General features: G+C 40.2%; 1 protein-coding gene across 1 annotated transcript; it reads right to left on the reverse strand.

Annotated features, from left to right (window-relative positions):
• LOC109823035 (probable receptor-like protein kinase At1g80640) lies at positions 6,948–10,367 on the reverse strand. The gene is made up of 10 exons (XM_020389357.1): positions 10,018–10,367; positions 8,952–9,107; positions 8,609–8,838; positions 8,404–8,536; positions 8,256–8,307; positions 8,075–8,171; positions 7,905–8,007; positions 7,637–7,761; positions 7,428–7,517; positions 6,948–7,224 (listed from the first exon to the last, which is right to left on the reverse strand). Exons 1-10 carry the CDS (start codon positions 10,181–10,183, stop codon positions 7,084–7,086), a joined length of 1,293 nt encoding a protein of 430 aa, XP_020244946.1. The 5' UTR covers positions 10,184–10,367; the 3' UTR covers positions 6,948–7,083.

Raw genomic sequence — 11,609 nt, forward strand, 5'->3', positions numbered from 1 at the left:
ATCAGCCTCCTCAAAAAATCGATCTCAGAGGGTATTTATAGCCTCCAGGATGAACAGTACTTCCGAGACAGTAAAGACTGTCTCTCCCCGCGAGACAGTAAATACTGTCTCGTGAACAGTAACCGTCTGGCCGTTTTTGTTGTAACTGCCTTCCCACGTTTTAAAACTCCGTTATTTTGGCAGTTGTCAATGTGATTCTCGCCCACAACGTTCCCCATGTTCTTTGACAGTTAATGGACGTGTGTGGCAGTTGTTCAAGGTGGTTTCTGACCATTTCAAAACTGTCTCGCACGGAGAGACAGCAAACGCTGTCTCGCGCGGAGAGACAGCAAACGCTGTCTCGTGCGGAGAGACATTAAACGCTGTCTCGCACGGAGAGACGGCAAACGCTGTCTCGCGAGGAGAGACAGCAAACACTGTCTCGCACGGAGAGACAACAAACGCTGTCTCGCGGGGAGCGACAGCAAACACTGTCTCGCGCGGAGAGACAGCAAACACTGTCTCGCACGGAGAGACAGCAAACACTGTCTCGTACGGCGAGACAGTAAAGACTGTCTTTTCTTTAATTTTTTGGATGACTTCCTTTTGAGCTGTGTTTGGATATCTCTCAGCATTTTTTGACGCCTACACCTACGTCCACGGGAGGGGTGAAGGGAGATTCCACTAGAAGGAGAACATCGACGACTTGTACAACCCACAAGCTCGTCCCAAAGAAGAAGCTCTGATTTTTACCCAAAAGAAATTAGCATCTCTCTAGTAAAATCTCTGCAAACCCTCTCTTTTCTCTCTCAAGATCTCACATTTTAGATCTCTGTTTTTCTCTCAAAACAGCCGCCAAAAACTCTGTAAGCAGCCGAAAAAAAATACCACACAAAACCCTAGGAAATATGTTCCTATTTATAGTGAAAAACAGGAAAAAAAACCCGAAACTAGGCCTCAGCTTTGCCCGCCATTACACTCACATATATTGTTTCTAAGGATCAAGTTGCAGATTTGTTTACCAAGGCTCAAACAATCTCTCAATTTCGTTCCTTCTTATCCAAACTCTCGGTTTTTAATCCACCGTGACTTTGCGGGGGGCTGTTAAAGTCATCATCTCCGGCTGTTAATGTCAACACCACCGGCCTACGGCTACAGGCCTACGGCTACAGTGCCGCCACCCTATGGCCGCCCTAGCTACAGTGCTATCTATCGTTCAGCTCATATTATATTGTGTAATCTTGTGTATATATAGCTTGTAATCTACCCAAACACATAATCAAGAAATCAGAGTTCTCTTCAATACCTGTTTAACATGGTATCAGAGCTCAATTCACAAATTATCCCCAGCTCCAGCCGTGGTCATCTCCCAACCTCGTCGTCGTAGTAGCACGCTGCCCTCGTCGTCGATTCAGGCCGCCATCGAACCCGTCAGCCGCCATCGAACCCGTCAGCCGCCATCGAACTCGTTGCCCTCAAATCAGCTACCCTCATTGTCGACCCTCTTCATCGAGACCCTCATTGTCGCCCTCGCTTCGCGGATCTGGACCCGAATCCAACGGTTCAAATTTCACGTTCGGACCCGGATCCGAACTCGTCCTCTTTATCGGATCCTCGCTTCCGTCATCTCGCGCCAGCTTCGACCCGATCGAAACACCGAAGAGCCTCGGCGACTGCTCCTCCTCGTCTCTCCCGCGCCCAGAGCTCCGAAGCCCCAGTGGTCTTCAAACAGAAGCTCCGCGTCCAGAGATCCGCTGAGATCTAATTTCCTTAGATATTTTCAAGCAGAAGCTCCGCTGACACCTCCCCATCTTTTATCTGTTAAAACCCATCTTTTATCTCTTCAGGCCCATCTACAAACAAAAAAAAAAAAAAATCTTTCATCTCAGGCCCATCTTAACAAAAAAAAAAAAAAATATATATATAATCAGTCCCATGGACAAGAAAGGACTCTACACCTTTCCACCCATTGATGTGCAACTTACAAATACCGAAAATTACACTGCATGGTCTCTCACTATGCAGTATAATCTTCGAGCTTTCGCACTATGGGGATATATTGATGGATCTTTTTGTTGTCCATCCAAAACTGTTATTGTGCCTTCATTATCTACACCCTCCATATCAGAAGTCACTTCTAGTGATTCCACTACTGATGACTCTCAGATCACTTATTCTCAGTGGATCCGTACTGATCAACAAATCATGGCATATATTATGCGTTCTGTAGCCATTCCTATTCGGCTTTCCCTTGGACGAGCATCTTCATCACGTGAGCAATGGCTAGCTCTCAGTCGCATGTTTGTTCAGACTGGTGCTGCTCGTGAGTATCAACTTCACCAAGCTCTTCAGGATGCACGTCAGGGTGATCGGTCTATTCAAGAATTTTATTCCTTATTATCAGGCTACTGGGAGGAATTGCAGATGATGGAGGAACATGTTCCTGAGACGCTTCCAGACTTTGCCACAGCATTCCAGAAACAACGTGACCGTCAACAGTTGTATCACTTTGTCATGCGCCTTCGCTCTGAGTTCGAAAGCTTACGTGGACACATTCTTCATCGTAGTCCTCTCCCCAGTCTCCGTGAATCTGTGGCTGAGTTCATATCTGAAGAGACGCGCCTTCAGATGCTCTCCCCTCCAGTTATTGCATCTCAGCCATTACCCTCATCACATATTGTACTAGGTACTCCTCAGAAATTCTCTTCCTATCGGGGGCCTTCTAACAGCACATATGATTCTAATCGGCAACTATACTGTCGTTATTGTAAGAAGCCGGGTCATCTTATTGATAAATGTCGTAAGAGACCACCCCGTCCGACACCTGAGAAGACTCGATCTCCATTTGCTGCTTCGGCTGATGTTAGCCCTATTCCTCAAGGGCCGCAGACTTCTAGCTCTCTCTCCTCTGAGCAGTTGTCAGAGATTACTGCATTAATAACCAAGAATCTTGGGCTAAGTGGAACTGCCTCCAGTTCAGATTTTACTGCCTTGTCTGCTCATTCTGGTACTTCTACTCCTTGGATATTCGACTCAGGTGCATCTCATCATATGACCTTTGATAACTCCATTCTTACAAATTGTTCACCAGCTCCCACTTCATTATGCATTTATACTGCTAATGACACTCCCCTTGCAGTCTCTCAGTTAGGTGATATTACTCCAAGTTCTGATAGTTCCGGTCATCTAACATTATCATCTGTTCTTCATATTCCCAAATTATCTATGCAACTTTTATCCATTGGGAAAATTGCTGATTCTGGTTGCACTATCTTATTTAATGCTAAATCTTGTGTTGTCCAGGATCACACTGGCCAGAAGATTGGGACAGGTCGTAGAGTTAATGGACTTTATCAGTTGGAGTCTCTACATCTTTCCACTCCATCCAACATTGGTCATAGCCTCTCTGTTTCTGATCTGTGGCACCGCCGCTTGGGTCATATCTCTGGTTCTCGCTTAAAACTTTTATCTGAATCAGGCGTATTAGGAAATTTAAAATTCTCTACTTTATCAAACTGTACTGGGTGTCGATTAGCTAAACAAATTGCCCTACCATTTTCATCCAGTAATAAAATTTCTTTAGCCCCATTTGATTTGATTCATTCTGATATCTGGGGACCTGCCCCATTACCATCATTGTCCGGTTATCGATATTATGTCAGTTTTATTGATGACTATTCTCGCTACACCTGGGTATATCTCATGCGTGCTCGTTCTGATATTCTAAATATTTATAAAGACTTTACAAATATGATCCACACCCAGTTTCATAAACGTATAAAGATATTTCGCTCTGATGGTGCCTGTGAATATATCTCTTCAGCAATGCAATCTATTTTAAAATCGCATGGCACTCTCTCTCAACAATCTTGTCCACACACTCATGAACAAAATGGTGTTGCTGAGAGAAAACATCGTCACATTCTCGATACCACTAGAGCTCTTCTGATATCAGCATCTGTACCTCGATATCTCTGGGCAGAAGCACTTCTGACTGCTGTTTACCTTATAAATATTACTCCATCTTCTGTATTAGCTGACACTTCTCCATATTTTCAACTTTTTAAATCTCAGTTTCGCTATTCTCTTCTTCGCACTTTTGGATGTGTCTGTTTTGTCCTACTTCCAACTCATGAACGAGATAAACTATCTCCACGCACTGCACGATGTATCTTTCTTGGCTATAGCACTGTTCACAAGGGGTATCGTTGTTATGAACCTACCACTCGAAGGCTTCGTATTGCCCGTCATGTGACATTCTTTGAGAATATTTCATATTATACTACTTCAGATTCAGATATCTCATTTCTTCAACCCCCTTCATTACCTTCCACTACTATACCTGTATCAGTAGTACCTGTACCTTTGTCTACTCAACCGACTCCCTCCTTCACTCCAATGGCATCAAACGATAGTGTTCTTGATTCATCCACACCACCTGAACATCCACCTACTACATCTCCTTTGCAGCAAGATACTCCTACTGATGTCCCCTCTACATCTGTGCCAGCTTCTCCCGATGTGACTCCTCCCCCTCGCCGCAATCCTCCACGAGATCGTCATCCCCCTGCTCGGTATGCTCAATGTGTCACTAGCACATATTCTCCTGAATTTGCCTCTTTTCTTGCTGCTATTCACTCTATACATGAACCTAACTCATATTCTGAGGCAGTTAAGTATCCAGAATGGCAACAAGCAATGACTGAAGAATTGGAGGCTTTTCGTCGAACTAATACTTGGGATCTTGTTCCTCTGCCTTCTAGTGTTAAACCGATAAGCTGCAAATGGATTTATAAGGTTAAGACTCGATCTGACGGTTCTATTGAGAGGTACAAAGCTCGTCTTGTAGCTCGGGGATTCTCACAAGAGTATGGCATTGACTATGAAGAAACTTTTGCTCCTGTTGCAAAAATGACATCCATTCGCACTCTCATTGCTGTTGCAGCTGCAAAACATTGGCCTTTGTATCAAATGGATGTTAAAAATGCTTTTCTTAATGGCGATCTATCTGAGACAGTGTACATGCAGCCGCCTCCTGGTTTTTCTGCTCCTCTAGGACATGCATGTCGCCTTCGTCGTGCTATATATGGTCTCAAACAGGCTCCTCGGGCTTGGTTTGAGCGATTTCGGCAATCTCTTCTTTCTATTGGTTTCATTGAGAGCCTAGCTGACTACGCTCTATTTTATCGGTCCTCAGCCTCCGGTACAGTCATTCTATTACTTTATGTTGATGACATGATAATCACTGGGAGTGATTCTTCTGCCATTACTTCCTTAAAGCAGCATCTTCAGAGACAATTTGAGATGAAAGATCTTGGATCCCTTCGTTACTTCTTGGGTATTGAGGTTGCTTCCTCCTCCCGAGGCTATCTTCTCTCTCAGCAGAAGTACATTGCAGACATTCTTGAGCGAGCTACTCTCAGTGATCCTTCTATTTCTACCTCTCCTCTCTCCACACCGATGGAAATGAACTTGAAGCTTCGACATGATGATGGTGATCCCTTATCTCAGCCTACTCGATATAGGGAACTTGTCGGAGCATTGGTTTATCTTTCAGCAACACGTCCGGATATCGCCTATGCAGTACATATCTTGAGCCAGTTTGTCAGTAATCCGACTTCCATCCACTATGCAGCTCTCATTCGGGTTCTTCGATATCTACGTGGCACTATAACCCAGTCATTATTTTTCCCTTTAGACTCATCTTTATCTCTTCGTGCATATTCTGATGCTGGATGGGCTGATGATCCGGACACTCGGCGTTCCACTACTGGCTTTTGTATTTTTCTGGGATCATCTCCCATCTCTTGGCGTAGTAAACGTCAAGCCGTTGTCTCTCGTTCTAGTACGGAGTCCGAGTACAGGGCGTTGGCAGACACCACAGTTGAGCTAAAATGGCTCCGCACTCTTCTGCGAGATCTTGATGTCTTTATTACTTCCCCTATCACTTTATATTGTGATAATCAGAGTGCCATCTCCATTTCCACAAATCCGGTCTTTCATGAGCGTACCAAACATATTGAAGTAGATTGTCATGTGGTTCGACAGGAGCATGTTGCTGGAAACATTACACTCACATATATTGTTTCTAAGGATCAAGTTGCAGATTTGTTTACCAAGGCTCAAACAATCTCTCAATTTCGTTCCTTCTTATCCAAACTCTCGGTTTTTAATCCACCGTGACTTTGAGGGGGGCTGTTAAAGTCATCATCTCCGGCTGTTAATGTCAACACCACCGGCCTACGGCTACAGGCCTACGGCTACAGTGCCGCCACCCTATGGCCGCCCTAGCTACAGTGCTATCTATCGTTCAGCTCATATTATATTGTGTAATCTTGTGTATATATAGCTTGTAATCTACCCAAACACATAATCAAGAAATCAGAGTTCTCTTCAATACCTGTTTAACACTATACATGTATCTCGGTTGGGCCCTGGACCCGTTGCACATGTCCGCTGTTCACAAATAGAGTAATCATACGGAAGTCACATTTTAAATTCAATTTACACATAAACCACATTTAAAGTGGATTTTCGTTACAATCAACCATCTCCCAGTCAAATTTTCACTAAAAGAACAAGCTTTAAAAATTCATGTTCAAATTGCGAAAGTTGCATCCTAATTCAACTTCAAGTACGTGAGTTATATCCCAACAAGATCTAAATATTAAAAAATGGGTCATGTGCCTTGAATGTAAGTTTTTAAATGGTAATTTTGGTTTTAATGGAAAATTTGACCGAGAGATGGTGGATGGCACAAAATCCAGTTTAAAGATGGTTTGTAAATTGAAAGTTAAAGGTGGTTTCCGTATAGTTATCTTTTATTTAAGGTAGTTTTTTGGGGGGAATCCCCCTATAAAGTAAATTCTTGCCAATGTTTCTGAACTGACCCTGAATAGGTAAGTATTTATAATTGAGTCAGCATTGACACCTCGGGATCCTTAGCTTCAAATGTATAATCAATAATGTAGGAAACAGCAAGTAAAATTACTCCAATAAAGATAAGGAACTTTTCACCAAGAAATACAATCCATCAAATTGAGCCCTTATTTGCATGCCCATAATGCTTTTGATTATAAATTCACAAGGATTGGATTTTATCAGTTAACAAGAATCTGGCTCTGAAACTTTTAGAGTTCCTCCTAGTTCTACAGGAACAAGGGGTATGAGGGAGTACACAACGTCGGATATCAGTGGCCTGTAACTTGGCTCTTGTTGAACACATAGCACAGCAACAGCAGCTACCTGCAAGACCACAGAGCAACATTAGATACAGGTTTCTAAAGTTCGTGCCATAAATTGCTACAATAGGTTATAAAGGCTGCTCATATGTGCAAAATGTGTCTAACATACTTGGCAATAGTTTTTCATAAACATCATTCGAAATATTTTTTTAATAAACATACAATCACACACAAAAACACACAAACAAATTGTGTATAACATACCTGGCACAAGTGTTTTATATCCATCGAATGCCTGATCACAGGATCGACAATATCAGGAAGTTTCTCCCTGTCGGTGAGCTGAGGCATAACCTACAAAGTATAAACAAGAACCTGATCAATCCATATGTCAAATAAGTATTGCCAATTGCTTCAATGTAATCATAAGATAACAGATTAATTTCACAAGCAGGCGAAAAATTGATGCATACCCATTTGACCCCAGATTGGCATTGAGATCTAGATCCTATCATTCTCTCGTTCAGTTTCCTTCCCATCAAGAGCTCCAGAAGAACCACCCCAAAAGAATACACATCACTTTTCTGAGTGAGTTCACCTCGATATCCATTGACATTTTCATCTCTTAGGATTATATTTAACAATATAGTACTACTTTGGTTATAAAAAGCATAATCATCTTTGCGTAACTACAACCAAAATATTCAGTTACAAGCTATTTAGAATCCATAATTTACATACCATTTAAAAAGTACTCTGGAGCTACATGTCCTCCAGTATGTGAAAGTTTTAGGCTATTCTCATTTTCATTTCCACCAGCTATGGCGACGGCAAAATCTGAAATCTATACAAACAAAATCAGAAAGGTAACAAGGCTTTTTAACATGCTGGAAACTTATTAGAGGTAGTACCTTGACATTAAAATTCGAGTCCAGAAGAATGTTTGATGATTTCAGAGCTCTGTGTACCACCGGGGGATTACAATGCTCGTGAAGATATTCCAATCCTCTGATTAACAACAACAAAGATATTTAGAACTAGGAAATCAGCAACTATAAGGACCTAGGTGTAGTTTGCAGAATGTAATCTAACCTTGCAGTTTCAAGTGCAATTTTCACCCTTATGTCCCAAGATAGTCTCCACCCTTGATGATAAGAAAAGATAATTTGTAGCTCAAGCATCTATTATAGAAAATGTAATCTTTTCGTGGAAACTTCACCCTCAAAGAAAAAGCCTATACCGTGCAACTGTGATTCAAGTGATCCATTTTGCATCAGCTCATACACAAGAAGCCGCAATTCCAAATGGACACAATAACCAAATAGAGAGATTATATTTGGATGCTTGACGTTGCTCAATAAAACAATCTCATTCTGCATTGAACAATGATATATTTAGAGGACACGATGAAACATGAATGAAGGGGTTAGATGTGTGAATAGCACCTCAAAAGCTCTTTCGCAGCATGGCTCTTTGCAGTCATATTTCTTCACTGCAGCAAGACTAAAGAAATTGAAATGAGCTTTATACAGTGATCCATGTCCTTCTTTTGCCAAAATGTTATTTTGGCTGAAATTGTTGGTTGCAGATTGTATCAACGTATACTCAATCTCAGGAATTGACCCTCTTATGCTTAATGGATTAAAGCGGTTCAACACGGGACCTTCAATGGTATCTAAGGCATGAAACTTTTATTAAATGCGCAAAGAAATATATGATGACATATTAATAATTACATCATGAAAACGAATCGAAATTAAAAGGGGAAGAGAGGTTCTGCTTTGGTACCTGAAATTTGAACATTTCTGAGACTAGTGTTTAGGCTATTTCTTCGCCAAATGAAGCAGGCACAAATTGTCGAAAGTAGGAGGAAAGTGATGACAGCAGAAGAGATAATGATTGCCAAAAGTAACTCCTTGTCTAAATGAGCTTGCTTATCTTGTACTGTAATTTGCACAAATGAGTCCAAAATATCAAAATAACTTTTACGACTAGAACGAAGAAACTAACTTGTGCATGAAAGGACTGCTTCTTTATACTTGTCAGTTTCTCATGAATTTCATAATTTTAATAAGGAAGAAATCCAAGAAAGGAAAGCAGAAGTCATCTCCATACCTATACAAAACAGCGAAATTTTAATTAACACTAAATATATAGATGAGTTTGGTAGGCTAAACATATAAAACAAATATCTCGTTCTAAAGAGATACATGAAAATGTCAATGTTCCGATCATACCCCACACTCATGAGCCCGTTGGGGTGGCGAAAGTCGTAGGAACCACAGTGTGTGATACATTGTTTGTCTCTCAGTAATCTTCTAATGTGGGACTGAATAATGGAGCCTCATTACCCCATCCTAGATAGGCAACGTCCTTGTCGCAACATGACAACTGTTACATCCTAAAATTACTACTAGGCGATGTAGATTATAGAGGCGGCCCCTATAGGGTCTAGAAGTGGTTCTCACCACGCTCACTTGATGTAGCACTTAGTCCCACTGGCCACAAATAACCCCACCTTAAATCTTGGTTTAAATCTAGCTAAGAAATTGATATTGTTGTGTGAGTATAGGCTTCGGCATATGAAAAGTGCACTCAACCTGCATTGGAATGACGGAGTTTTTGATACACAGGTCCTTCAACAATACTCTAAACATAAAAGTAATCAAAATTTTCTCTTTAAAAGAGGTCCTACTTCCTGCTTCCAATCTCATTTCTCTCCAGTAACAATAATTCCTTAATTTTCTTAAATATGCCAGAAGAATATATGAAGTAACAAGTACTGAACATAACAAACATCAGACTAAATCATGCAGAACACATAATATAGGGAAATGAGTGATTGTTTTCCTACCTAAAGGAGTTGGAGGCAATGAAACAGGAGGGGGATAACTTGGCTTGAACTGATGAAGGTAAGAAGGATTAGGGGATGGAGAGAGCTCAGTACAATCTCTAGCGTGACAAAATTTGAAAGCCCATATGAACAATGATACGCTTAGAAATTGAAGAACTGGGTTCATCCCTTGCACATCAAGAATAGATCAGCGCAAAGAGAGCTGAGAGAAGTTTGTGATCGATGTAGTCTGTGAATGAACAGACTTTTAACAATGCTCATCGTTTTCAATCTCTCTCACTGCCCCCCCTTAATTGGATGGTTTGGTTTTTGTCTGTGGTTGGATCTGGAACTGAAGTTTGGAATGCTGTTACAACTTCTAGGTTTAAAGTGCTGTAAAGTGTCATTATACTTTTGGACCTCCCAAGTCTTAACTACATCAATGTATCAATAAACAATGGAATGCGCAAAAATTTAAGAAGATACTACATCAATTACAGTATTGAAGCCTCATATTTGGATGGGAAATAAGTTTATTTTCTTGTTTTGATATGTTAGGTATTCACTCATATGCTGAAAGTTGTGATGATAAGTGAAGGCGGAAATAAAGATAATTTGTTGTGTATATATATTTAGGACTTCAGCAAACTTTTTTGTATATATAGTTAGACTTTTTAGGGGCAAATATTGTTTAGATATTAGGCGATTAGAATCATAAAAAGGGTCTTAGATTTTTTTTTTTTTTTTTTTTTTTATAAAAAAAAAAAAGGGGTTTTAGATTTTTTTTTTTTTTTTTTTTTTGATCAAAAGGGTCTTAGATTTTATACCCTTCTCCCATACCGTTTGAGCGTACAAGATTTGACTATCTTTTCCTAACTGGCATATAACTTCTAGGCAACGCAAACCATGATTTGCTTCTTGGTTGGATAACTAATTGTGTTTGGATGAGTAGGGTTGGAGATATATAAGAGATATTTCCTTCTCCTTATTCTCAAAATCCATATGGGGTGAATCTAAATGTCTAATCGGTACGAACCGAATAAACCGGCCGTACTAATCGGATTTGGTGGCTTGGTTCAGTTAGGTTTTAGAATATTTGATACCGAAATAATGTAACCACTTATCTTAATGTAATTGTCTAAGAACACTTCTTTAGGTTAAAAGATAAATTACATGAATATTTTTGTCGTCTAGATTTTAAAGTATGGTGACTTGAAGGACATTTTTCTCAATCATGAGAACTGAGGCTAAATATCGGAAATTAAACCACAATTTTTGCGTGGGTGAATAAAATTAGACGCGAGGATATTTTTGTCAGTGAAAATTATCGTTAACGTTGTTACCGAATACTTCTGATAGAATCTCAAACTTAAAGAGGGTTTTCTGATAATTACTAACTTAAGGGAGGTTTTCTAGTATTTTGAAAGTTATGGGAGGTTATCTGATAAGAAAATCATCTAAAGTTAAAAGGGTTTTCTGATATTTAATCTTTAAAAAACTCATAATTTGTTCTCATGGATCAATCTGTAAATTTAAAATTATTATCTCATTGATTTTTTCCCCTTCCTCTATGGATTGACTCATTGATTTTATTTACCAATTTTTTTCTAGAG

This window comes from Asparagus officinalis, chromosome 8 (genome assembly GCF_001876935.1).
Source record: "Asparagus officinalis chromosome 8, Aspof.V1, whole genome shotgun sequence".
Taxonomy (NCBI): Eukaryota; Viridiplantae; Streptophyta; class Magnoliopsida; order Asparagales; family Asparagaceae; genus Asparagus; species Asparagus officinalis.

Excerpts from the sequence above, each read along its gene's own strand:
- LOC109823035 (XM_020389357.1), bottom strand. The coding sequence starts at position 10,183 with ATGAACCCAGTTCTTCAATTTCTAAGCGTATCATTGTTCATATGGGCT. Across the intron at positions 8,172-8,255 it reads ATTGCACTTGAAACTGCAAG|AGGATTGGAATATCTTCACG; the intron begins GTTAGATTACAT and ends GTTGTTAATCAG. Across the intron at positions 7,762-7,904 it reads TCCAGAGTACTTTTTAAATG|GTGAACTCACTCAGAAAAGT; the intron begins GTATGTAAATTA and ends ATGGATATCGAG.